Raw genomic sequence first — 26,126 nt, forward strand, 5'->3', positions numbered from 1 at the left:
ATGATTAAGAGAAAAACAATCATCCATCTTGTTTTATGTCACCTCTTCAACATGAACAAAGAACATTGTATCTTCCCCGTATACTTCGCACAATCCTCCTCGACCTGTCAGCTTCCTCACGCAATCCCAAGAGAATCAAATCACGGTCGCCACGCCACACAAGCTTCCCATTCGCCACTGACAAGTGATTCAAGAGGCCCAGCCCACCCTGCAGACAGTGGCCAGTCACGAGGCCGGCGGTTCCTGAGCGAATCTTGCAACAGAATCCAATCTAACTGGCAACGAGGGAAGCCACGTTGAAGGGCGCTAGGCCGGGGGGTCAGACAGCGGCAGCCAATAATGGGTGGTGGTTGGAGATGTGCTAAACTTGAGACAAGAGGGTCCTGGGGTTGGATTGGCGGAGGCCAGCGGCTGTTTTCTTTGACTGCTGCAGGTGATATTAAGGTGGGTAGGGGGGTGCTTCAGCAATGCAGGGAAGGCAAGACGGTGCAGGTTAGGTGTTGTGCTGCCACTGCAGTGGTACGGGGGAGGTTCGTCTCAGTTTGGGCTAGAATTTACCTATTTACTGTTGTTTCAACTGTCAAGTCTGAACTCCGTGAGTTCGTTCGGCAGTGATCGAGGTCACGGGCCTCCATGGGGTCCTGGGTTTTCAGGCACTCATACGACCTCGAGTCGGCCAACCAGGGGACGGGATTCACTGTCAGTGGCTGCTTGGTTCCATCGGCTAAGCAGAACAGGCTTAGCGGCTATTCAGGAGTTCAGCTGAGAGCCTGAACTCTGAGGTGTCGATAATCGCGATGCAGCAACCAAAGGCAAGAAAGAGCAGGGATGAATGAGATTGATGGAATCAAACATGCAAAGTGAATTGAGATTGGTGCATTCAAATGCCAGATGGCTGACAGGTGATAGTTGTTGGATGTGCAGCGTATTAATAGCAGCTTCATTGTGATTAGCGTGATTGAACTCCAGGTCCGGGCTGGCGATTCTGTTTCGCCCGTCCGCCTCTCTGCTTGGTTGCTCTGCTGGGCTGCTTCTTCGTCTTCTTCCACTCTTCGACCTCTCTCTCTTCTTTCTACGTTCACCCTCCTCCCCTCCCTCCCCTTGGGCTTCCGACTCGCTTCTTCTCTTCTTCTCCCCTCTCGATCGACTTCGTTCGTCTAATTCTCCATTTGCTTTTCTTTCCTACCCTTCTTTTCGTTTCTTAATCAGCATCGTTTCCTTCACCCCTACTCTCTTTTCCGTCGCCAGGCCTGCCAACACTCCTCCGCTACCTGCCGAGCTCTCGTCTCCTCGAAAGCGCACATATTTCAGAATTCCGAAAAATTCTCTGAGCTATTTCGAACTTCCCTCGATAGGAAACGCAGCGGAAGACTTGGAAAGAGGATTCAACGTGTGGGAAAAGTGATAAACGCGCCTAGACCCGAACGCACCCAACGTCCGCCGGACTTCAGGCTCGTGTCTCCACGCTTCTTCCACCCGACCCTTTCTAAACGCTTTGGGTATACGGAAAAAAAACTCAAGAAAACACGAAAAAGAAAATCATCAAGAGTTGAGAAGAGTCTAGAAAGTCAATTACGCCTCCCCCTTACAGAACGTCGGAAGCGGCTCTTACCAACCCACCCGACTACTTGCTTGACTCGAAGAATCCCTGCTCGAGTCCTGCCCGTTTTTATTTCAAAACGACTCATTTCTAGCTATTTGAGAGTTGCGGAGCATCTCTCGAACCTATTAAATTACCGACTGCCTTTAATCGCTGACCCCGACCGCTACTTCTTTCGATCACCGCTTCAACCTGATCGTTGATTACCGCGTCCGCCGTCAATCCTTCACTATTTCCTCCGAATTTAGCTGCATTGCATCAAGTACACCTAGACGCATACACCCGTTAATTCTACGCCTGGTTTGTTTGTTAGCTAATACCTGGGCTTCACTCCTTCCTTTGCAAGTACGTCATGCATTTACTCACATCACAGGGATTTCGCTAACATTTGAGAAGCCCACAGACACATCTCGTCTTCATTGCATCACTAAGTACCAATCTCGGTTATTACTTGACGATAGACATCTATCCTCAAGATTCTCTTAATCTCATAATCGGCGAATTTTTCTTACACTATCCGCCGCGCGCCGTCGTCTTGAACATTGAGATACCACGACTATTTTGTTCGTCTATTGCACATACAACGTTCTGATACAAAACCATGAGTATGGACGCTGGCGGTCTTGCTCAGATGACTTACAACTCATCTTTCAATAATGGCCCCTCTTTGGGTGCTCCTGGATCCGGCTTTGGATCGAGGAGAAAAGGCCCTAACGTCAAGCGCTTGAGTGTGCCTCCACCGCACATCTCGACCATTGACGAGTCGCAGCCCTCTGCGACCGTGGCTACCCCACGGACCAGTCGCTCACACCTTCTGGCGGGGTTGAGAACTGCTCCCAAGTCGGCTACTGTTCCCTCCAACAACCAGCGCCGGCAGCACCTCGGTATGGAGGGTGACCGTTACGGCAACCTCTCCAATCGCACGGCCGAGCGCAACATCCCACAAACTGCTACGGGAACTGGTTTCCCGCGACACTCTTTGATGATGAACCAGGGACTCGACCAAAATGCAGGTCGTCCTATGTACACCATGCCGGAGCAGGTCCTCGCACCTCCGGCCATTGACTTTCCCACCGACATAGCGATGGACGACAATATGTACGCGGAGTTGATGTCTACGAACTTGTTCCTTGCCGCCCAGCAGCAACGTCTGCAGCAGCAACTGCTCAGCGTTACCGCTGCCGCTCAACAGTTTCAAGGCCTCAACCTGGGTGGTAACATCGGCCAGCAGCAGCAAGACTACATGCCAATGGCCACCCCGAACATGGGTATGGGATTTTACCAGCAGCAGCTTCAGCAGGGCGTGCAGCCAGTGGTTCAGCCTATTGCTGGCCAGCCTGGTCTTTTCTCCGTCTACAACCCATTGACCGGTCAATTGAACTACATCTTCGACAACAACGCGCAGCAAGATCTTCCACCCCCTTACCAGTCTGATGAGGATGTTCAGTCCCCTCCATTGCACGTCCCACAGTTCCGCGCTGAGGTTTCGCCCCCTCTCGAATCGGTCAAGTCGCCCGCGAATGTTTCGGAAGATTCATCTTCTATTGGTACCCCGGGCTCCGACGATGGCATCGCGCCCCTTCCTCCTCCTTCTGCCAACGCCTTCCGCCGGGCAGCTCACAAGAAGAACACGTCCTTTGGACCAGGACCCAAGACTGGCATTGACACCAACAAGGCCAACAGCGCTGCTCACATGACTGGCCCTAGGACTGCTCCCATTGTGACCCCGGCCACCGGAACCTTCGGTCCAGGCCAGGCTCGTGCTGGAGAGCACCCTGTCCGCCAGCCTCGTGGCCCGCCTTCTTTGGAAGAGCTCGTTGCTAAGCCGACGTCTAAGCACGAAGGAAGCAAGAACTTTGCTACTCGCCAGCGCCGCCGTGCTGTTCACAACCTCGTCCGTGCAGGCATCGAGCGTCGTGCGGATTCCCGGAGCTTCGGGCACAGCAGTGGTGGTACCAACACTCCTGCAAGCGAGAAAGAGTTCACCTTCTCCGATAACGACGACGCAACCGTCCGCAGTGGCAGTCTTTCGAGCAAGCCCAGCCTGGGAAGTCTGCGTGCCGTTGCAAACGGCGCCATTGGCTCTGAGAGAAAGGAGAGATCCTCCCGCGAGCGCAAGTCGCAAGACAGCCCGTTCACCACCACCCCTCTGAGTGAGAAGGACGGGTATTTCTCAGCCAAATTTGCGGAACACCCTTCATCGCAAAACGCATCACCATCCGTGGCTGCAGTCGTCGCTGGCCAGACGACGGCAGCTCAGAGTGGGGAGAGACGCAAGACGCCCATGCTTGTGCTGTCGAGCGCTGAAAAGCGCAAGACTCCAATCATGTGATGCGAACGTCGTACATACATAATATGACCGAAACGTAACGGACCGACTACTGCTATTGGGATGATTGTCATTTTTTCTTTGTTTCCTTCATGTCTAGCTCTCTATGTCTCTTTTATTTCCTTTCTTCCATCATCGCGACCGTATCCCGGTACGCATATCCTATCCTTTCAATCTCAGCATGACTTGATTTATGTCGAGATTATTCTGGTGGGATCTCATTCTTTCAATTCTCTCCACAAACTGTGTTTGGAACATCGAAGACTCCAAGATTCGACAGTTACTCATACTTTTCTTTGGTATGCTTGGTCACCCACTGGATGGATTTTCCATTTCCATATCATGTTCCAACTCTTAGGTATCACTGAGGAAGTTCCATTAACCAAATATACGATCTTTGTGCATCGAATATTGTAAGCTGCCGTAGAACTGTTAGTAGATGGCCATAAAATTCAAGAATACACTATGATTATGCTCACGGAAATGATGTTCAGGGTCATCATTGAACTTAGAACTGCGGGAGCGACTTGCATGAAACCTCAGGCAGCAAGGCACCCATACCCAAGCTCCACCCCCTCAATCGCGGATCACCGACTGCTTCCAGTTGCATGCTTATCGCTTGTTTGCTCCCTCTGTCAACCTGGAGCTGGCGCCTGCTCACTTCACCACTTGCCGCATCCCTAGGCCCGGCCTTTCTCTTCCTTTCGACTTCTTGATCCCTCCGCTAGCCTACAGGACCCACCTTCCGCCTCTCGCGGCCTTCCCTCCCATGCTCCCATAATCCGAGTTCATCATGTCCCGGAGGACGCTGGGCGGAGGTCGTGTCTTGGGCTCCGCAAACACTCGAACTGCTGCAACCACCTTGACCTCCCCGTCACAAAGGCCGAATGTTCTATCTCCATCCGCCAGCTCTCTCTCCCTCAATTCTCAAGATTCCGCGTCCCGGATTTCGTCCGAAACTCAGGATCTCACTTCCCGCATCTCGCTCGACAATGGAAGCGCCCCGACGATACCGGCTGCCCCGGCTGCGGCAGGGGCTCAACTCTCGTGCCCGATTTGCAGCGAGGAGATGGTGAGTCTGGCGTCCTTTGACCTCGGGTCGTCATGTCGCGAGCCCAGCTAACATAGCCCAGGTTACATTGCTACAGTTGAACAGGTACCTGACGAGACACCCTATTCCTCGTGCTACGATTAACACCACCATAACAGACACCTCGATGACATCCATCACAACCTCGAAGACGACCGACAAGATGAAGTCAAGGATTGGTTCAAGACGCAAATGGAGAAGGCGAAGCGCTTCCAGCCGCTTGCCGTGCTCAACCAGAAACTCAAGGGCTTAGACGTATTCGAGTCGAATGAGAACCTACAATCGCTATCTGGTGCCAGCCGACCTCCTGGTCCGTCGCAAAACCACTCGCAGAGTCAGCCACAGGCTTTCCCCCTTGAACCACAACAACCGAGACCGCTCGATCCGGAGGATATCATAACGAAGGAACACTGGCAGCTTCGAGGATTTTATGATACTTGTTTGGAGCCTTCGTGTGGGCAGCGACTGAATGCAACGAATGGCAGCGTGAACTGCCGCAAGTGCGGGAAGCTGTTTTGCGAGGAGCACACGATGTATCAGATGAAGCTGTCTAGGTCGGCGCAACATGAGCCTGTGCGTGGACTGTGGTACAGAGTGTGTGAGACTTGTTATAAGTCAAGGGAGGGGTATAATGACCACAACGGTATTTACAAGCCCCAATAGGCAAGGAAGCAGGATCTAATGCGTTCTAGGCTTGGTTCGAGATCGGATGGATGAATTCCGGGCTGTGAGAAAGCCCAATGCTGATAAGGCTTTATTGGAAGTCTCTCGATTAGAGAAACGTCTGACAAGGCTCACCCAGCTCTTGGCGAGTCTTCCGCCAGAACAGCTCCAGCCAAACAAACTCTGGCCCATCCCGTTTCAGCACGATGATCGTAAGGCTCTTGAGCAAACTGTTGTCAGCTGGCAGGACGATGCCATTGTGTCCAGGTGTCCGTTCTGTCAGCAGGACTTTTCGAGCTATACATTCCGAAGGCACCACTGCAGAACTTGCGGGCGAGTTGTATGCGGCGATGTGTCAACGGGATGTTCACTTGAAATTCCCCTAAGCGTCACTCCATGTAAGATTTCCGAACGACCTAGATTTATCAGATGCTAAGTTCCCTAGTATCGAAAGCCTATGTGGAAAAGTCTATCAACGTTGGCTCAATCAATATCGATGTGAGGCTCTGCAAAGAGTGCAAGTCGACACTCTTTGATAAGCGTGACTTTGACGCCGACATAGCGCACAAGCCTGCTGACGTGAGAGCATACGAAAATCTCAGACAGTTTGAGCGCGGCATTAGGCTTCTAATGCCCAAGTTTCAAAAGCTGCTCACAGCTCTTCAGTACGTTTCCAGGATCTATTATCTGCACAAACTAACTGTTATCGCAGAAACCCGAGGCGACCGCCAACTTCAGAGCAATTAGTGGAAGCCTCAAAAGTGCGTAAACGCTTGACTGATTCTTTCACACAATATGATACGGCTGCAAGACGTATTCGCGACCTACCAACAGATTCTGTGGGCCAACAGCGTCTCCAAAGAGCAATCCACCAGCAAGCCAGCAACTTCCTGCACCTCCACATGCTTCCTCTGAAGACCTTACCCAAGATCCTGAAACATGCGACGCCGAATGGCGTTCAACCAAGCTCTGCAAGTTCCCCTGGCAGCCCAGGCAGTGTATCGACAGGAGGACATCGGCGACAAAACTCATCTCTAAGCATTATCAAGAACGGAAATGTTACTGCTAGCATCAGCAATAGCAGTATAGCCAGCGAAACAAGCAGTGCAGTCTCCGCCCTTGAAGCAGAGGAGAAAGCCCTGCGTGAGCGACTTATCGTCCTAGAAGAGCAGAAATTCTTCGTTTCCGAGATGATCGCAGACGCGAATCGGCGTCGCAAATTCGACGAAGTCAGTAGCCTCGCGATGAATGTTGAGGATCTGACGAAAGAAATTGACCGCATCAACGGCATGCTCGATGGGCTGGACTTTGAGGGTGCTTACATGGGTGGTCAGTCGTAAGATACCTGCGTACTTTCTTTCTCTACCGACATTGCATAGTTGACTCAGCTCTTGTCTGTATCTATTCTGTATCTCCTTGGGCACCTTGCGTTGACGTGGCGTTTGGCTTTTAGCATAGCATTGGGCGTTTTGTGTTTTGGGCGTCCTTGATCGCCTCGGCTCGTCTTGTCCGTTGTCACGGAGATTTCTTTACTAAATTATATATAACAGGGAATTGTAATCAGCCTTTCTGTGTCACCAACGGTTCAAGGTCGACATTGTCCGGCATAGTATCAGGGAATGAATAGCTCGGTATCATGAAGAAGGCGCCGGGGAGCTGTGACACCTGCAATGTCCAACATCCCTGTTCCCCAGCTCCTCCAACTCGCAAGCCTTTTATTGAAATACTCCAAGGACTCACTTCCACTCTCAAGTTAATGCATAGTCTCCAGCTAGTGCGCCGATCCATTGTTTCAGCGCTTTATCCCTCCTATTGCTATCTAGCCGAGGGTTAGGCAGGTAACATCGGCTAAGCCCCTCACCTCCTTAGCACAAAGCAATATTAATGTCTTGTCTACGATTGAACGGGATCTTTGGCTGGGCTCTCCGGACGACAAGCCGTTAAGAGGACGCCTAAGACACATCCATCTCAGCGTCCGTGCCTTTGTCGACGTCATTATACTAGGTCTGCCGTTCATAAGGCGGAGCTTCATCTAGTGTGGTAGCAGGTGTATGCCCCTCAGGAACTTCCAAAATGTCGACTCTACATCTTGCCCGTCTTGCAGGCTTGACTGGTGTTGCCAGCCATCTGGTTGTGTTCATACGAGGCGAGTGGGATGGAGTAGTCCTATCACTTACAAAGTTCTACATGGCAGCGGATATCGTTCTTCTAATGGGAGTTCTCAAATTATCTGAGTCGGGTACTTTGAATGGCCTCTCCTGCTTTCTTGCCTTGAACATCGGATACTGGCTGGGGCTCTTTGGGAGTATAGCCCTGTACCGCGCATTCTTCCATCCACTTCGCAGCTTCCCTGGACCGCCGCTGGCGAAGATTAGTGCATTATGGTCTGTTAGTCGGAACCTCAAAACCGACTTCAACTTCCATGGTCAGGTCCATGAGATGCACCAGAAATATGGAGATTTTGTGCGCATTCGTGAGACTTCCTCTCTTTCGCCCTTTTGATTCCTGCACATGCTACGAACTCGGACGACGAGCTAAAATCTAATGCATAGGACCACGCGAGATATCCATCAATAATGTCGATGCTCTGCGCGATATCCACGGGCCAGGCACGGTTTGCAACAAGGGCCCTTGGTACGATAATACATACCCCGCACGGTCCCTGCAGACAACGAGGGACAAGGCCTGGCATGCCCAGCGGAGACGGGTGTGGGATCGAGGATTTACTACCAAAGGTTAGTACTGTCTCCTACTACCTTGTCCTTACCTGTTGCATGTATGTTAACCATAGCAGCAATTGGGCAGTACATGCCTCGGATCCGCGAGAATTGCAAGGATTTAATAACACAGCTGAAGAAGCGCGCGGGAACACCTGTCAATGCCTCGTTGTGGATGAGCTACTTTGGCTTCGACGTGATGGGGGATTTGACTTTTGGAAAATCTTTCAACATGTTGAAGGAAGGCGCCAATGCGCCCATCCTGGACCGCTATGTGAAGTCTTTGCCCTTTCCTGGGGTTGGACGATGCGCACCATGGGTCTTCCTCTTGCTCAATAACCTTCCCATTATAAGAGCGACGCGTCAGGGCTTCATCGACTGGAGCATGGCTCAGGTGAGGGAGAGGAGAGCAGTAAGTGCCCCAACCATTTGCCTGTTCAAGTTGCATTTAATACTTACGAGCAATAGCTTGGCCAATCCCGCATCGATCTCTTCACATACATCCTCGGAGACGGCGCCGAAGAAACCAAGACTGTGAAACTTAGCGAGCCCGACCTCGCCCGTGACTCCGTCCTAGCAATCATAGCAGGTAGTGACACAACCTCCGTCACACTTACAGCAACGTTATACCTTCTTGCCAAGTACCCCGAGCAGCAGAAACTCCTGCAGGAGGAACTCGATGCCCTCGTTGAACAGTGCGGCGGCGAGCAACCCTCCTACCAGATGCTCTCAGAAGCACCATTTCTGAACGGCTGCATCAACGAGGCTCTTCGTTTGTATCCGCCTGTTCAGGGCGGGGTGCAGAGACTCACACCACCGAACGGCACAATGATTGCAGGGAGATTCATACCGGGGGATACGATCGTTTCAACCCCGACTTATTCACTGCATAAAGGTACGTGCCTATTCTCCCATGTTACTCCCAATTCGACCCCGCCAGCTATACTAACCCCTAAAAATACGAACAGACCCCCGCTCCTTCTCCAAACCCAACGAATTCATCCCAACCCGCTGGACCCCCTCAAGCGATCTCACAACGCGCAAAGAAGCCTTCAACCCATTCATAATTGGCACCTTCTCGTGCGTCGGGAAACCGCTTGCATGGCTAGAGATGCGCATGGCGGTATTCGAGCTCCTCTCGACATTCAATTTCCGGTTTGCTGGGGGAAAGACGAGGGACGAGCTTGAGACGCTGTTTGATGGCCTGCCGGATTATTTTACGGCTCATGCGCCGGATTTGGAGCTGGTTTTTGAAGTGAGGGGGTAGGAGATAGGTGGTGGTTGTTATTCAAAGAGGGCTATGTAGCTTTGCAGCTTTGTCCTGTCTGTTCTTTTCTGTGTAGCTCTTTGGAGAACGACACGGTCCATTTGGTGGATCGGAGATGCCATGAAAGATGGATGGAACGAATGTCTTTTTGCATGATTGTTCACGGTGTCCGATGAAGCAAATTGAGCGACGATACCCATGTATACCTTCCTGTTACCCCAGCTTCCCCCTTGAAAGAAGCACTGCAAGTCTAGTAGACACGATACGTATCTCCCCTACTATCCTACAGAGAATCGCTCCTTCCTCTCCGAGCAATAAACCGTACCTTCCCCCAACAGTAGCTCGAGTCCGAAGGGTCGTACCTTCCCTCTCCCAAACTCAGGTAAGCATCGCTCCTTCCGTACTCGAAATCGCTCCTTCCTAAATAGGTGAATGAATCACATTCGTACCTTCTCCCCTGGGAACTAGGTCTGTTCGCCTCTCGGTATAGTATACCGTGGCTTGTTTGGTTTATTCTACCGCTCCCTCTCAGACACAATCGGAGGACGATAGAAAGAACTGGGCTGGGATAAAGTGAAGTCTTCGCGGAGGCGAGAGGTGAAATATGAGAGTAATCTATCCACGTGTTTTTTTTTTTTATTGGTGTTCGGGTCTTGGGTAGGAGGGTAGGTAGTCGGTAGATGTCCCAAATAGCTCCACGGCTCGGCCCGGGGCTGGGGGCCGTCTGCCGTCTTTGGACCAGAGTTGAGAGATAGAAGATCTTTAGCTGCGTCAACTACAGCCTACGCCCTACAGGGACTGCTCTCGTATGTAGTTTCTAGGGGCTCGAGTTGAGCTTTGATTGGAAGGAGCTAAATGCATCTAATAAGCAAAAAAACTAAACTAGCTAAGTAATTGAACTGCTTTTGGTTCGTGCCTGGATATGAGGATCATCAGAGCAACGGATGGATAGTTGGATACAAACGAGCAATTAGATACAGGTTCGCGGGGCTCAATATGGTATAGTGTAGTGTAGATGCATATACACAGTATAAGGGATTGGTTAGTTGAGGATGCAATGCATGCTTGCTTGTATGAACCGTAGACTGATATGAATATGACAGAAAGCAGTAAGCTTGCGATCCCAAAGCCAAAGCCAAAGCCAAAGCCAAAGCTAATGGGGAAAGCAACAGAAACGATAGGATGCATGGACCGTGCCAACGCCTGATAAAAAACAAAACGAGAAGTCCAAGAGAGAGGCATGAGCTGAACCAAGTAAACACAGCGAGAAAGAAAACATGAGGCGGTCGAGCCAGGATAGATAGATAGAGCAAAGAGATGAAGACGTCGCGTAGTACTCCATGTGATGCGGTGCGTGTGCGTGCGTAATCAGCTGGAAAGATATGATGACTGAGATAGAGATAGAGACGTGATGAAGAATGAAGTGAATCGACAAGGCAACCGGACGCCCACTCGCTGAATAACATGAGACGAAAGCAGTTTTGTTCCAAAAGACAGACAAGATAAGGTCGTTCGTAGAGCAGATTATGTATAAGATGAGAGAATTAGGTATAGAGAGTAAGGTAAGAGAGGTATCTTAGAAACTGAAGAGTCCACTGCGCTTCTTTCCAAGCGGATAGACAACCAGCGCAGCTAGGAATAGCCCAACAGTGAACCCGATGGCAACCTGCACCATTCCATAGCCGATGTCAAAGACAACGCCCTGGAAGGGGTTCTCACTCTTGCCCATCGGTGCTTGGGTGGTCATGTTGTTGGCTGCATCGAGGAAACCTTGTGTGCCGTTCGTGGGGACAGAATATGGCGTCTGCTGCGTGGTCAACTGGCTTGCCGCGGCAATTCCAGAGACCAGTGATCCGCTGGCAGCGAGTCCCGAGGGGACGAGGACGAAGATAGCAGGTAGCATGGCAGCAGCGGCAAAACCATGACGGAGGCGGGAGTAGAGGTTTGCGATCACACCGACGACAAAGGATGCAAGGGCACTGGATATCTGAGTACTGGAGGAGAAACGCTTGCCTCCAAAGTAGTTGGTCACATAACCAGCAAAGGCAATGACAAGCATCATAGGCATTTGCTTCCACTTTGCCTGATTGATAGCGGCGAGGCAGAATGTGAAAACAAGGACAAAGGGGAAGCGTTGGGCGTATTCATTTGTGATGGGGCTCGCAGGACAGGTGTATTCGGAGGAGGCGTTGCCGTCTAGGAGGCCGTAGACGGCGGTACCGATGGTGATCCCAAAGCCGAGGAAGAGGGAGTATATGATGGCGTAGACCATGCGAACAGAGCCGGCAACCATACTGCGTGACTGCAGCTCCAGGCTGGCACACAGGACGAGGTATCCGGGGAGAATGAGGGCGATGGAGGACTGGGCTAGAGCCGAGAAACAGAATAGATAGCCGCCTTTGTACGGGATGCTGCCGAATGCGCGCGCTAGGAAGGAGGTCAAGACGGCGGCGGAGATTTCAAAGACATTTGAGTAGAGATGTGACCGAGGAGACAGAATGAGCTGCAGTATGCCCAGGAGACATCCAAGGACGAAAGCAATAGGCATGTCGATAGGTCGAGCGCCAAACGCGAATGGCCCGACACTGGCGCTGGCAAGACCATGAAGGAGAATCAGAAGCCAAATTGGATACTTGTTCTCCCTTTGCACGAGCTTGCTGAGTCGTTGCATAGCTTCTTCAACGCCAATCACGTCGTGAATAACCTCCTTGTAGACAGTATGAGCGCTGGACAGCTTGCCCAGGTCAACACCCTGGTTTACGCGCACAAGCTTGACTTCAGTCGTATGCGTATTGACATCTTCAAAGGAGATAATCATACAGCCAGGCAGGTACAAGAAACTGGCATTGATCTCCAGCACACGTGCCGTCATCTTCATATACTCCTCGAGTCGATGAGTAGGGGCTCCAAACTTCATAAGAGCCTTGCAGAGAATGATGAGATAGCGTTGACGCGCGAGCATCTCAGCAATATGAACAGTAATGCGGATTTCATCCTCAAGTTGAGGCTTGCCCATCCGCTTGGGCACACCGGGGATAGCCCCGCTGCTGCGGGAGCGCTTCAACATTGATAGAGGAGAGCTCGTAGAGTTTTTTGCTGTGGAACCAGACAAGGATGTGTTGGATTGGTTAGGCGATTTTTCATACCACTTTCTCGGCTTCTGCGTGGAACGATAGGAAGGGTCAGGGGATAGGCCACGAGCACTCATGTCACCAGAGCTGCTCTGACGCGAATGGCCATAACGGCCGTGGGACGAGTAAGGGAGGGGTTGATCGTAGAGTTTCAAGAGAGAGGAGAGGATGCCACTGCGATAGTGGGTAGGGCGTTGAACGTAGGCGTCGGGGTCTCTTTCCTCAGCAGGAGTGACCTGGCCAGAGCGTAGACCGGGGGACTGAGAGCGGATGCGGTTCAACAGATCAAGATTCTTGCGAGTCATCTGTTGTACAAGCTGGTGTGCTTCGGAGCTGCGATGGTAAGGCTGCCCATGCAGGTCGTCGTCGTCTTCGTCGGAGTAGTAGTCGAGGTGCTTTTCAGGGAGTCTTATCATAGGAATGTCATCACCGTCGTCCAGGGGCTGTGACGCCTCTGGGGGAGTCGATGCAACAGATGACGGCAGACTTGGCCACGGACTCACGCTGGGAGACTTGCTACGACCCAAATGAGAAGCCAATTTCTGTGCTCTTTCCTGGGCAGAGTGTGCAGAGTGAATGGCCCTGCTGCCCTTGTCATTACTGGCTTCATCAGCACCAGCGATCCCCGGGGAGCTATCCCTGGAGTGGACAATGAGACCAGCAGCAACACCAGAGCTTTGCTCCCCATAGGGAAAGGGGTGGAGATCATGGGCTCCTCTCTCAGAGGCCGGAATGCTGGCGGTTGGCTGTGGTTTCTGCGGTAGTGCTGAGCCCCTTCCATCCAGTCTGTGCTGTGACGTCCCCAGGTCCGCCCCGCCGACGGTAAACTTGACGCGGTTCGCGCTTTTCAGAATGCCTGCATTCCGCTGCTTGCTCTGAGCGCCGCTGGTGTCAAGTATTGATCGGTCCTGCGAGCTCTCATTGGAAGGCCCCAGGGGAGATACGCGCGGCCCAGGAGGAGATCGCCCTCGTCCCCCAGACACATCAGTAAGGCTCGAGCGCCTGGAGGAGGATGTTGTGGGCAGATCAAAATAACCGCCTGCCATTGTAAAGTAACTGCCCTTACGGACTGGGCGACTGGATGGCGAATTGTTTTAGAACCGGGATCCAATGGCTGTGACACCTCGACCCTAGTACTTGTGCTTTATTGATCTTCGTTTTCCTGATTTGGGTAATCGAGATGTACCCGTGAGTTTCTTTTTCTATCTGTTCCTGCATGGCGAATGGGTCAGATGGCGCCTGTGAGCGATGTGGGGGATTATGCAGGACAGAAAAAGCTGGCCAACTGCACACCAAAATTTCGACGAACCTGCAGATATGTTGCCAAGGGGGCGAAGATGAAGGCACGGACTGTGTACCTTATTCTCCTTCAATCAACCACAGGCGAGGAGAACAGTTGGACAGGTGGGTTGGAAGGGGTAAAAGGCCCGCTTCAAGGAATGAAGATACGTCACCGATGCATAGTCAGGGCTTCGGCAGGGGACAAAACAGAGGATAAAGAAGGACAGTCGCTTACTATAAAGCAAAGTGAGGTGTCCAAGGGGGGAGAAGAAGATGAGAAATAAAAAGAGAGGTGGGTGAGTTGAGGAGTTTGGGTGGGAACAATATCAGAACGGGCCCCCCTGTCCGAAAACGGAAGTGCAGACAACAGTTGCGAAAACAACCAGAAAACAGCAGATTACAGCCTTCTGATAAACAAAAGATGCCGAGTCAGGGAAGCAGGAGCTCCGGATAGAGACAGTAGACAATAGACCCAATGACGAGATCCAAGCACGGCACAGCGGGCTCGATCATATGAAATGAGGGCGCGCGATCTTGTGTAGCAGCTGGGCAAGCCTTGGCTGTCTGTAGAGGGATGATCTGAAATTTATGTGCGTCTTGCCTGCTGTTGCTGCTGGTGCACTTGCTTTCTGGGAGATCTGAGACTGGGGGTGACAGCCAGCCTCTGACGCGAGGGTGGCCCAAGGAGGATCGGAGTTTTGTATCAGAGCTCTTTGCCACGGATGAACCAGATCAAACACACGGACGAGAGGACCCAGATCAGAGACAGGAGAAGGCAGATCGGGCTGATGAGTCGATTGCCCAGAGGGTGATTGTGAATTAGAGGACAGTCACCGTCAAGGCGATTGATTGTCCAGGCCTTTCTAGACCAACACAGCTGGGTCCATTAGTCCCATGGCAAATATGAAATTGCCAGCAGGAATTATAAAACAACAAATGACAGCTTCCCCAAGCAAACCGGTTCCACGGACGCAGCGCGGTGCCACAGAAAGAACGCGCAGTGGGTGGAAGAGGCAAGAGCACAGTGGATCGGAGAAGGAAAGGAAAGAATATTGATATCGCAATCAGTACTTTTGATAGACTATTGTAGAGCTGACGAAGCTACCCCTAGCATCGTTGTCCCTGACGATCAACAAAACTTCAACGGCGTATAAGAATAGCAGAGTCAACCATGTCTCAGAGACCGTATACAACCTACACAGCACCCACAGCTCCCTTGGCGTTTCAGGAGCAGAGCAGCGGTCGGACATGAGAAAGTGACAATTGGGAACAGAAAAAAAAAAGATTGACGTGATTGACATGCTGGAGACCCACCGAACTACTGGGTCGATCGCCAGGCAGAATGATAGTATCAGACTGACCCTCTATATTATTAGAACAACATAAACTGGATAATTTGGTTCATGACATCAAGACTGCACATAACAAAGTGGCAAGTGGGACAGAGGCACTTTGCCATCCGGGGAATCACACCGCAGCCTGTACTCTCTCATTTCTCAACGGTTAATGTAGTCTGTACTAACTCTGCTGTCCAACTCGACTTCCCCCTCTCCCTTCACCCAATCACTCTCCCCTCGCCTCCCTCTCCCTCATGCCCGAGGTTGGCCGACCCACGCCCCCCGACGCAGGGACCAATCTTTAAATCTGTCCGGCCAGCTCTTCTCAAGACGGGAGTCTCTGTCCCACCGCGGATGGGCGTCTGCCGACCCGCCGGATGTACGTGGCAGGAGGAGATGGTCACTGAAAGGGGGGAAGCAGGTATGCACCCGTGCCTGCTTGCTTGCTGGACCTGCATGCACAGCTACCGGCGACATCTGAACGTACTCCGGAGTCCGTCCTCTGCTCTTTGCTCTACTCTCTGCCCTAGAGACTCGACTCCGCGGCTGGATAGACATCGGAAAATACTCTGGCCAAACTGTGGTGATAATAAGCCGGACTGTGGAGCCGAGCTTATTCGAGCTTCTTTTCCTTTTTTCTCTCTATTCTTTACTCTCTATTCTTCACTTTCAGCTACAGGGACTTAGCTGTCTCCCATCTCACGAGGCCCTTGGCCCGAGCTCGGATCATTTCAGTACATTGCCTCGGTGAACTCTTCCGTACGATTCAGATGCTCACATTGTTGGGCTCGTGGTATCTACTCTGACTCCTGCCTCCTGACTCCGAGTCAAGCTCACTGCTAAGCCACAGCTGCTGATCAGAGCTGATCAGATTGCAGTGGACCTATGAGGTGATCAGCTGAGCTGGACAGCTGCCTGATACTGATGGTGACAGCAAATGATATACCCCCAGTTATCAGACGATCCTCTGTGATATCCAGATTCCAGACTCGGTATGCAAAGCTTATCATCATGTATGCTTTCTTTTGCCGGCATCATCTCAGCATCCCTTTCAGGCCCACAAACTAGTAGCATGCAGCATCCACCTTGCAGAGTCCACCACGAGGAGACTACGTACTCAATCGGACTCCTTACAGCTGAAACAGAAACAGACCCATTGATCGACTTAGTAACAAAGGGGTCTCTCCACTCGGGCGGTTACTCTTACTATCATCATGGATTCCGACCGTCACTCGGCAACCCGAACGAACCTCCTGTTTCCGAGCCCTCTAGTTCGTCCACTCGCTTTGTAGTATAGCGTAACTATGTATCTACGTGATAGATATACTACACAAATGTCTGAAGAAGATCTATCCTGTCCCAACCAACCAGTCGGACTACTCCCTCGGGAGCTTAACTGTGGACTGCTCATCTGCATTTTCCTATCTAAGCTTCTCCTCTGCTTTGAAGGTTCTCACTCGCTGCTTATATATTCCTGCTCTAGGCACTGACACTCCATCGCCACAAGACTCATCAACTTTAATCCTCTTCTTTAAACTTATGGTTCTAACATGGTCGCAGCAAATCAAGTACTTTCCAACTATATCAGTACCCGACCTCCAACCACCCGGATTCGCATCCGCATGATAATACCACATGTTAAGACGATCGCCACACTCCAAATCAAGATTCAAGATCGACTCGCCTGCCCTGACTCACCAACTTAATGTCCAACGTTATGCAGTTCTTGTCCCAGCTTTGAAAATCGACTACTACTGATGCACCGCCCTGCACAGCCCACGGGATTCCAATGGTCCGTGATGCTACTAATGATCCAAGATTTATCGGGCCTAAATCATCAATGTCAATCTTCAATACAAAGCGCTTAGATCTCGATTTAGTTTTACAAGTAATAAGTCTCTCCTCTATCCGAATTGAGTATTAGGTGCAAGATGCACCCCGCCTTCGCTTCCCCTCCCAACGAGCCAGAAGTGCTCCGTGGTACTATACCCATCTACCGACACGATCTCCAATTGCAAGATGCAAGATCCAATTTCAACGCTCAGTACTGACCACTTCTTACTCACAGATTGATCCAGATCTCATTCTCAGCTCTGGAATAACAGCGTACTGCTGCACTCGCAACTTGATGCTAGAGATGGCGGTCTGATATCTGGTCCGTGATGATCTATAAAACGACATATTATGGCGATCACCACAAAATTCAAGATCCATTCCAAGATCTGGTCAAAAGACTTGCCTGGATACTGGCTATCGAAAGGAATAGGCCTTTTTATCCTATACCTCATTCAGTTTTGTCTAGTATCAATTTTGCGCCTCCTACCTACACGGCTACCACTTAGAGTATTCTCTCTCTCTCTCTCTTTCCACGCTGCTATACGGTGCTATGGCTATGCGCCCAGCGCCCGTGATAACACTGCCATCTGCAAAGATGATCACGTTTGGGGTATTCTGACCGAACGGTCCTGCATCTACGATTGCGTCTTCGAGATCTAAATCCCAGATTCAGTTTTGCGATCTACCTACCTACTTGCCTACTCCACAAGTAGAGTGTTTTGCTGGTCAGTGCCCGACTAGTATACTGTCCTCTATGGGCTTTATCCATTTTGAGTATGTAGTATCCCCTTCCAGCCGAGGCCGAGTGCATGATACTAATGTACCTACCAAGGTAGTAGTAGGTATGATCGTCCCAAGCTGAGACTCGAATTCGGTCCCGACTAGCTCTGTCCTTTAGGAGTATGCAAAGCTGCTATGCTGCACCCCGCCTCAGATAATCCAGGGCCTCGCCTAGACATCTACATGACTTCATGGATGTCTGAGCAGCTACACTGGCCAGTTCGGGTATGTAGGTACTCCTACCTACTTACCAATCCACCAGTCCACCAGTCCGCAGGTCCATAGCCCCCCTAGCTGCGATAACAGGCGGGAATACATCCGTGATACTTGCTAAGATGATCACGCTGGCCAGATCCAGGATTCAGGTTCAACGCCCACAGTCACCAGTCGCCAGTCACCACAGACCAGGCCCCGGTAAGGACCCTGGATCACCGTCTTTTAGAAAAAGGTAATGTATGGATTATCCAATCGCCACTTAACCGCACTGCTACACTGGAACCCTGTACCATACCTGAATACCTTAAAACTAGACTAAGTTATCTACAAAGTTATAGCCCTCTATCCACATACAGTATGTCGCACCGCAAGGCTAGACACCTTCTTAGTATAAATCTTGACACCACAAAACCCAAATCCAAACCAAAACCAAAACCCATCACGCCGGGTCGAGTGATGTTCTGAATCGGTTAAGCAGTGCGAATTCCCCCTCCCCTCCCTGACTCAATGCTGAGACCTAGACCTAGACCTAGACTGCCCAGTCGTAGGCCCAGACAGGCCCAGGCTTGCGGTTGATCCTATCCTTTGGGTATTAGGTTGGCATATCGGGGTCCGGGATCTACACTCCAAGTCAACCCACCTCAACCCCGGAGATGCATCCCGATGGTCTGGTCAGGACCTCAAACTCGAAAGGGAAGGTCGTGAGGCAATCCTTTAGCATTGCATTACATTGTCACCGCGAAGTTAGCTAGATATAGCATTTTGTTTCCAGTGGTTTCTATAGGCGTTCTTTCAATTGGGTATACTGATGCCTAGACGGAAGTGTGCTCGTGCTCATGCTCAAGCTCAGCTGCTCCTGTGACGGGAATGGATAATACGCAATGAGGTAAAAAAGGCAAGAAAATAAAAATAGAGGTAGAGTAAGTTTAGGCACTTGTAACCATTAGCTCAGCTAACTATCATCCATCCATTTAGTTCAATCCTAGCCTGTCCTATCCAATGAATCAAGCATGTTCTACCTCATCATACATAACACCAGGCCAGCACAAGACAACTCCCCAACTCCGTTGCTTTGCAATGACGAAATCAACGTAACCAAACAAGCCCGAGCCGAACATTGGGCTTATGCCCAAAAAAACGTCCCATGACGAGAAAACCATAAAAATAAAAGTCAAAACGAGAGATCACCTTCTCTCGACCCGACTCAACGCCCCCAATATCGGCCCCAAGTCTTCCTTTGGTCTTGGCCGTAATGGAACGTCGACGTTTGTGTTCGCCGTCTCGCCTTCTGAGTCCGGCGTGATGGCTAGTCTTCGGAAGGCGTTCCGGGCATCTCGTTCTTCGAGTCGCTGCGCGCACGTCTGTAGTGCCTTTGACGAGACGGTATCTGACATGGCGCGGTAGAGCTCGATGTCATGAATACCGGCAGCGAAGGAGTCGAGCGTAGGAGCAAGGCGGCCTGTTAATCGGGAGAGGCGGGCGTTTATGCTGGTCGGTGTGAAAGGAGGGAGAGCGGTTCCTAATGGTTGCGTTTGTGATTCGGCTTGTTTCGCCGCGTCGGGGTTTATAGAAGCGTAGATTTGTTGTTGTGAGGGGTCTAATACTGATAAATCGATGTTGTCGTGAGATTCCGTTGTCTCCGACGTTTCTGATGAAGCATCGCCGTTCGGCATCTGCGTTTGTTTCAACGTCCGGATAGAAGGAGGCCGTAATAATGCGTTGAGGGCGTGTCTCTCTCTTTGCAGCCTAAGATTCATTAGCACCTTTGATACTTTGCCGAGCTGGAATACTTACTTTTGTATTTGCTCTTCCAACTCCTTGATCTTATCTTGGTTCTGCACATTCTTCGGATTCGCTTTCTTTACCACGACCGTTGGTGCTGTATCTTCACGGTCGAACCAGTTGGAAAGCTCTGAACTGTTGGCAAAGTCTTTGAGGAGTTCTTCCTGTATCACGCGCGCTGTATCTGTCAGTATCTGAAGCTCAATTGACACGTTCTACTGCCATACCTGCTAAGCGAGCGCTCTCGTCCCCTGAGCGAGACCCTGATGGTTTATCGCCCAATGCTCGCGTCCCGCACCATATCAAAAGCTGTCGCATCCGCCGTGGCTCTAATAAGCCGTCGGCCGCAATATGCTTGTAAAAGTCTGCCGTGTCCACTTTATTGTGAGGTAACGCTGCGCGCATCAGTCTAGTGTCCTGGGGTCCAGATTCAAAGAACCTACCATTCGACGTCCCAGAATCAATCAACGAACTGGCTCTTCGGCCACGATTACTGAGACTGCTTCGTCTGCCTCCCTTGCTTGACTTTTTTCCTCTCATCTCCTTGTTCCTCTGTATAACCGGTGTATCCGCCATAGGTAGCGCAATTGTAGTTGGAGCCGCCGCTGGTTCCGGAGACACATATCCATTGCGCTGCTCCTCGTGAGATTTGCTCGGTCGGCCTTTCTTCTTCTTTCTCTCCGGAGGGGCGGGCTCCGGTTCGTCTCGTTTCCGCGTTGAGCGCGTACTTCGTTCTTTTGTAGCTTCAGGTTGAGGCTGGGGTTGGGGTTCTGTTTCTGGCTCTGGCGCTGGTTCCGGTGCGGTCTTTGTCCTCCCACGCGTCGACCTCTTGCCCGTTCCCTCTGTAGTCTTCGTCGGTATCTTCGATTCCGTCACGGTACTCGGTTTCTCCTCCACCTTCTTCTTCGGCGGCCGACCCCTCCTCGGTGAAGGCTGCGGCGCGGGCTCCTCAGGTGCTGAAAGAACCGGCTGATCTACCCCCTTGGTCGATTTCTGCTTCTTATTATTCGTATCCGTTATGCGCGAAAACTGGAACCCCTCAATATCCTCATCAAACATCGCTGCATAAAATCCAACAGTCAGTATGGAAATTCGCGCTTTCAGGCGCAAACCAAATAGCCAACGCGTAAAACGGGGTGAAGGACTCACCGGCCTTGCGCTTCTTCTCCCCATTAACACCCTCGTCATTCCGCTCTGCTTTATCCATGCTTGACCGCGTCCGTCTTCCCCCGCCTTTACCTGTCCCGCTAGGCGTGGCGGAAGACGCATTACGCGCCCGCGCCTGGGACGTTGCCATGTCCAGAACCCTGAGCGGTTCGCGACGCTTTGTCGTAGTCGTAGTCGTGGCCGTGACAGTGGCGGTCATGTCAGGACCGGACCGGGGTAATCGCTATTATTGAAGGAGATGATATATCGTGGCCCCCTTCCACGGTCGCTACTGAGTCCAGAGGGGATGGAGTAGGAAACAGCGTGTTGCGTCGCGAAGAATCTTCCGTCGGTGTGCGAGGTGTGTTGGCGGCTCAACAGGAGGTGTGTTCGAGCGCGTGGGCAGCCGACCGGGGTAAACTATCAATCAGCGGTCGCAAATCTGCCAGCGGTCCCAGCTTATAAAGATGTTCTTCTGGAATTCCGTATAATCGTGTTCGTTGCGCGCGGAGCCCAGGTTGGGGGTGTTGCCGTTCGTCAACGGGGGAACGAGCGGGAGCGTGACGAATGAAGTCCCGGTCGCGCTCTCAGGCACCCACGACCGTAGAGCTGCAATTGGGTTTGGAAAGTCGAAGATGGCGATAATAAGTCGAAAATCCACCAGTTGTCCTCGAAAAGTCGCTCCTTGCGCAGTTGCGCCTCGATCCAGGGCGTCAGTGGTGCCTTTTGGGGGGGTTTGGACTTGCAAGTGTTCTGGCACGCGCTTGTTTTGGTCGTGGCGCGTGGGGACGGCGCTAGCACGTTTTGGGAACAACACCCCCTCTGGAAGGTCTAGAGACTATCACCAACACTTAACAGCTACAAGACTTGAAGATTTACTATTACGATGGTCAATATGGTTCGTATATACTGAGTCGCTTCACAAATGCTCATATCCATATATGCTTGCGCAACTAACAGTACGACGTCCTCAAGAGAATGACGCGACCAATGCTAAACAGCTGATAGTATGATGTCCAGGCCCTGCCTGAGATGTGTAACTGGATGACTATTCACCCTAACAAGAGATCTATTGGTGACAATGCCTACTGCAGTGCAGAGGCATGGGTTGGCGGGGCCAAGCTGCCCTCGATTCTGCGCTTGGCGGCTTGCGCCTCCTCGAGACTGACATCCTCTGGCCTTTTGGGCAGATCTGGCTCGAACTGAGAGACGTCAGGACTATGGCCCACAGACATGCCCACTCGGACCTGGAGGAACAAGGGGTTCATGTCAGTAACGGATAACCATGTGTTGTATGCAGCAAGGGGCTGAGACTTACCAGAGTTTCAAGAGCTCCCTTTGAGTTATCAACGAGATCAGAATCAAAGTTCATCTTTCCATCTTCGAACAGAACCAGTATGGTGCTGCCACCGAATTTGAAGTATCCGAGCTCCTCGGCCCTCGAGACCTTTTCTCCAGCCTGTCGCGTGATGACGGTACTTCCAACCATCATTGCACCAACGCAAATAACCATGACCCGACCGTGCTTAACCGAGTCAATGGGCACCAGAATACGCACGTTCTCGCCGTAAACATCCAGCGCTGAGCGGATAGCCATGGGGTTCACCGTATAGTACTCGCCCTCAATGGTCTTCGGTGTGCCCAGCACGCCATCGACGGGAATATGGAACCGATGGTAATCTTGAGGGGCAAGACGGAAGATACCCAGAGCTCCGTTCTGGTATCGTGCGGCATCTTCAGGGTAGGCGTCGCCAAGGAGTCTCTTGATGGAGAACTCGCGGCCCTTGACCCAGATGCCGGTTGCTTCGGTCAACTGGTCAAACACAACCGAACGACAGTCGGCGGGTGAAACAACAATGCCTGGCTCATTCGGAGCCGAGCAAGGTCTGGCATCAGGCTTCAGTGCGCGGTAGAAAAACTCGTTGAAGTTCTTAAATTGCTCCAAGGGCAATAGTACTTCCGACATGTCAAGCTGGTGGAAGTTGATGAAGTCTCTAATCTGACCTGCAGAAGCTGGGTCATCGTACTTGCGGCCCTGCTTGATACTGAGAGACTTGAGAATTTTGCGGACTAGAGAAACGTTAGCTTTGTAGAGGTTTCAAATAAGAGTCAATCTTACTTCGCTTCTTCTCCATATCCCTACTCTTGAGACCCTTGTACAAAAGTCGAATGCCCAGTCGAACGTAGACGCTCATGCGCTCCTCGTTAATCTGGCCTGTGATACGGTCTTGGACAAGAATATTGGCGGAGTTGGCACCTAGCTTGTAGCCACCGTAGGAAATCTTCGTGATAACCTTACTATACCACTTGCGCTGCGCCTGACTTGAGGTCACAAATCCACCCATGACAAGATTGTCGACCTGTCGCCAATCTTGGCTTGCACATGTTGCAATATGCGTGATGATATCGGCATCTGACCGTTTGGCAAGTCGCGGTTGGTGGCAGAGAGGGCATTCTCGAAGCTCGATAACATGCTCCTCTCCCCGTTCATCACCTAGGTCGTCTGGATGCAGATCTTCGTCGGTTGAACTGAATTGATCTGTGGTTGGGATGGTCGGGACAGAGGTAGTCTGGGGATCAGCATTCTTCGGTAACGATGAGCTGGTCTCGACCTGGAGCTCGTCCCCGCTCAGCCCGTCGCTTTCCTGGCTGGCGGTCGACGGAGTCGGGCTGAGCTTCTTGGCTAATGATCGCGGGTCTTTCTGCAGCGCTTGAAGAGTGTCTTCCAGACACATTACAACCTGATCAAATGACAAGCTTGCTGGATCACTCGAGGAATTCTCCTGGCTGAAGCGCTTGAAGAAGCTATCAATGGTTGATTCTTTCAGCGTCGAACCAAGAGTATCAAGCATGGTGGTCAGTTCGACCTTGTCGATACTGCCACTATCATCCGCATCGTACTGCCTCAACATCAATCTCCAGAATTGTTGTCGGAGGGCACGGTAAGGCATGTATTTGGCTTTGACGATGATGTGAGGGAAGTGCTTGGCCTCCCACCTTTCCTTGTTCTTCAGTATGAGTGGGATGTTATAGAGCCGAAGACCGTCTGCTTCATAGGCGACAGGCTTGATCGGACTGGCAGTAGTAGACACGTCAGATACACTACTGTTTGCGCTCTCGTTGGGAACAACCAGTGAAGGAGTCTCTGAAGATTCCTGTTGCGCCTGGGCGGAAAGAGATGTAGTGGAGCTTCTCGACCTCGAAAGAGGCTTCGCTTGCCTTGACAAGTTCGATGACGAAGCAGCTGGGCTGATCTTGGTAGGCGGATTCATCTCCTCCTCGGAAAAGACGTACAGGCCCGTCTCGAGGTCTGTATCAGGGGCAGCCTGGATCAGGGTCTGCAAAGGAAAGCCGGCCGAAGCCACGAAGTCGTTCCCAGAGAACTTATCTCTATCCATGACCGTAAAGCTCATTGTGTATTGTTGTTCGTGCTTCATGACCTGGAAGACCATCTTCTCGTGATACACTGGGTTCAAGTTGTGGCGTATGACGGGTGTTCTTAGTGTCTTGCGACCAAGCGAGGTCACAACGAATGGATCCATATCGAAAGAGGTTCGGGTGACTGTTTCGTCAGCTACCGCATAACAGGTCGGGCGGAAAGGGCATACCATTTCGCTCTGGTGGAAGGTCAATGACCTTGACAATCTCCATAAAAACGATACCTTGAACGCCATTACCGACGCCAGAGAACTGATACGCTCTGGCTGCCAGAGACTTGCGTTTCAGGCGCTTCAAGCGTAGGCGTCTCCTGCGCTTTTCTACCACCTCTGGCTTTGTGGGATCATCCGTCTCATCCGACGTTTCGTCTTGTTCACCAGCAGATTCTTCTTGAATGGTCGACGAAGGCAAGGATGGGAAGTACTCATCCTCGTCTCCAGCAGAAGTCTGGGTCTTGAACTTCTGGTAGACTTCCGCCGGTGATGCCGCGGGGTTCGAGGGGTCGGATAGCGAAAATTGCAGAAGGATTTCACCCGAGACATTGCTGTCTTTCTTCCTGCTCGCCTTTCGATTCGATTCGAGGGGATACCATTTAGGCTACAGAAACGAAGTAAGCTCGTGTTTCCAAAGTTGGCGCAGGCATAGGTGCGCACCTGTTGTTGGAGATCCCCATCCGCAAATATCTCCTCCAAAGGAATGTCGAACTCGCCCATATAGTCCTTGCCGAATCGGTCGTGGTCCCAGCAGATGCATTCAAGCAGCGGGACGCCGACCACCGGCATCTCGAACGTCACATTCCATTCTGGATTGAGTGTCTTGAAGATCGTCGGTGTCGATTGCCTAGCTTCTCCGAGTGTGACTATCAAATACTAAAGAGCCGTCAGTCAAACAATCCATCTTGCATATAGGTTGTGTGACGATTCCTCTCTCTCCGCTGGTGTACTATCGACTCGTTTTTTGTAGGGAATCGACGACTGCTTACCGGATCGCTCGTTCCTCCTCGGTCTTTGGCGGCGAGGTTTCTCCCCTAATTGCGAACACGGTATAAGTCAGCTGTCTGGACTAGTCGACGGTCGGAACTCAAAAAAAAGTACAAATGGAGGGGCACGACTTACCTGCAACACCGACACTTTGAGAATCAACGGACGGGAATCCGGCGTCCTCATGGGACTGGTGCTCCTACTCTGACCGGGCGTCGAGGCATTGCTCCTCGTGCTGAGATGCGAACTGAGGCGTTGCGGTAGTGGTAGCCGCACCATGTTGGTATACGCAGGACAGTATGGTGCGGGGGGAAAGCGGCCGCGGAAGGAACGCGTCAACCACGGAGCCGGACAATTGAATACGGGACTGAGAGGAGATTCTGGGGTAAAGAAGTAGAAAACAGGGGATCGGCAGAATATAATTGAAGGAAATTGACAGGTATAATGGCCTGTGCGTGGGAGCTGGGCGCGTTGCCAGCTACGGATAGGTGTCGCGAAGCGGTTGCCTTGGCCGTGTGCTGAGAGTGTGAACG

General features: G+C 51.5%; 6 protein-coding genes across 6 annotated transcripts; 3 read left to right on the top strand and 3 right to left on the bottom strand.

Annotated features, from left to right (window-relative positions):
- Positions 1 to 1,483: 1,483 nt before the first annotated feature.
- BDV14DRAFT_50194 (uncharacterized protein) lies at positions 1,484 to 4,027 on the top strand. The gene is made up of 2 exons (XM_073776921.1): positions 1,484 to 1,945; positions 1,997 to 4,027. Exon 2 carries the CDS (start codon positions 2,202 to 2,204, stop codon positions 3,930 to 3,932), a length of 1,731 nt encoding a protein of 576 aa, XP_073628967.1. The 5' UTR covers positions 1,484 to 1,945; positions 1,997 to 2,201; the 3' UTR covers positions 3,933 to 4,027.
- Positions 4,028 to 4,558: 531 nt separating this feature from the next.
- BDV14DRAFT_50209 (putative vacuolar segregation protein (Pep7)) lies at positions 4,559 to 7,132 on the top strand. Its single transcript, XM_073776922.1, has 6 exons — positions 4,559 to 5,001; positions 5,063 to 5,085; positions 5,139 to 5,662; positions 5,712 to 6,080; positions 6,128 to 6,347; positions 6,395 to 7,132. The coding sequence occupies exons 1-6, from the start codon at positions 4,723 to 4,725 to the stop codon at positions 7,020 to 7,022; spliced, it is 2,043 nt and encodes a 680-aa protein (XP_073628968.1). The 5' UTR covers positions 4,559 to 4,722; the 3' UTR covers positions 7,023 to 7,132.
- A 470-nt stretch (positions 7,133 to 7,602) lies between these two features.
- Positions 7,603 to 9,962, top strand: BDV14DRAFT_208463 (cytochrome P450). The gene is made up of 5 exons (XM_073775402.1): positions 7,603 to 8,155; positions 8,235 to 8,417; positions 8,477 to 8,811; positions 8,868 to 9,294; positions 9,368 to 9,962. Exons 1-5 carry the CDS (start codon positions 7,756 to 7,758, stop codon positions 9,664 to 9,666), a joined length of 1,644 nt encoding a protein of 547 aa, XP_073628969.1. The 5' UTR covers positions 7,603 to 7,755; the 3' UTR covers positions 9,667 to 9,962.
- A 1,280-nt stretch (positions 9,963 to 11,242) lies between these two features.
- Positions 11,243 to 13,843, bottom strand: BDV14DRAFT_208465 (uncharacterized protein; the record flags this gene model as incomplete). The annotated part of the gene is made up of 1 exon (XM_073775403.1): positions 11,243 to 13,843. One exon carries the CDS (start codon positions 13,841 to 13,843, stop codon positions 11,243 to 11,245), a length of 2,601 nt encoding a protein of 866 aa, XP_073628970.1.
- A 5,257-nt stretch (positions 13,844 to 19,100) lies between these two features.
- Positions 19,101 to 21,898, bottom strand: BDV14DRAFT_171935 (Mis12-Mtw1 family protein). Its single transcript, XM_073768513.1, has 5 exons — positions 21,179 to 21,898; positions 20,473 to 21,090; positions 20,257 to 20,424; positions 20,042 to 20,207; positions 19,101 to 19,993 (listed from the first exon to the last, which is right to left on the bottom strand). Exons 1-5 carry the CDS (start codon positions 21,393 to 21,395, stop codon positions 19,432 to 19,434), a joined length of 1,731 nt encoding a protein of 576 aa, XP_073628971.1. The 5' UTR covers positions 21,396 to 21,898; the 3' UTR covers positions 19,101 to 19,431.
- Positions 21,899 to 22,260: 362 nt separating this feature from the next.
- BDV14DRAFT_189270 (putative phosphatidylserine decarboxylase Psd2) lies at positions 22,261 to 25,872 on the bottom strand (the record flags this gene model as incomplete). Its single annotated transcript, XM_073771172.1, has 7 exons — positions 22,261 to 22,422; positions 22,494 to 23,245; positions 23,295 to 24,737; positions 24,784 to 25,210; positions 25,267 to 25,482; positions 25,596 to 25,640; positions 25,729 to 25,872. 7 exons carry the CDS (start codon positions 25,870 to 25,872, stop codon positions 22,261 to 22,263), a joined length of 3,189 nt encoding a protein of 1,062 aa, XP_073628972.1.
- Between the last annotated feature and the right edge of the window lie 254 nt (positions 25,873 to 26,126).

The sequence above is a fragment of the Aspergillus stella-maris genome (assembly GCF_047715825.1).
Source record: "Aspergillus stella-maris strain CBS 113639 unplaced genomic scaffold BDV14scaffold_22, whole genome shotgun sequence".
NCBI lineage: Eukaryota > Fungi > Ascomycota > Eurotiomycetes > Eurotiales > Aspergillaceae > Aspergillus > Aspergillus stella-maris.

What these genes read in the sequence shown, in the direction of transcription:
- BDV14DRAFT_208463 (XM_073775402.1), top strand. Translation starts at nt 7,756, where the DNA reads ATGTCGACTCTACATCTTGCCCGTCTTGCAGGCTTGACTGGTGTTGCC. An exon ending in TGGAGATTTTGTGCGCATTC is followed by an intron (nt 8,156 to 8,234) that starts GTGAGACTTCCT and finishes TCTAATGCATAG; the next exon opens with GACCACGCGAGATATCCATC. An exon ending in AGGTGAGGGAGAGGAGAGCA is followed by an intron (nt 8,812 to 8,867) that starts GTAAGTGCCCCA and finishes TACGAGCAATAG; the next exon opens with CTTGGCCAATCCCGCATCGA.
- BDV14DRAFT_50209 (XM_073776922.1), top strand. Translation starts at nt 4,723, where the DNA reads ATGTCCCGGAGGACGCTGGGCGGAGGTCGTGTCTTGGGCTCCGCAAAC. An exon ending in ACATTGCTACAGTTGAACAG is followed by an intron (nt 5,086 to 5,138) that starts GTACCTGACGAG and finishes CCACCATAACAG; the next exon opens with ACACCTCGATGACATCCATC. An exon ending in GGGGTATAATGACCACAACG is followed by an intron (nt 5,663 to 5,711) that starts GTATTTACAAGC and finishes AATGCGTTCTAG; the next exon opens with GCTTGGTTCGAGATCGGATG.
- BDV14DRAFT_50194 (XM_073776921.1), top strand. Translation starts at nt 2,202, where the DNA reads ATGAGTATGGACGCTGGCGGTCTTGCTCAGATGACTTACAACTCATCT.
- BDV14DRAFT_171935 (XM_073768513.1), bottom strand. Translation starts at nt 21,395, where the DNA reads ATGACCGCCACTGTCACGGCCACGACTACGACTACGACAAAGCGTCGC. An exon ending in GGAGAAGAAGCGCAAGGCCG is followed by an intron (nt 21,091 to 21,178) that starts GTGAGTCCTTCA and finishes GATTTTATGCAG; the next exon opens with CGATGTTTGATGAGGATATT. An exon ending in CGAGAGCGCTCGCTTAGCAG is followed by an intron (nt 20,208 to 20,256) that starts GTATGGCAGTAG and finishes TGACAGATACAG; the next exon opens with CGCGCGTGATACAGGAAGAA.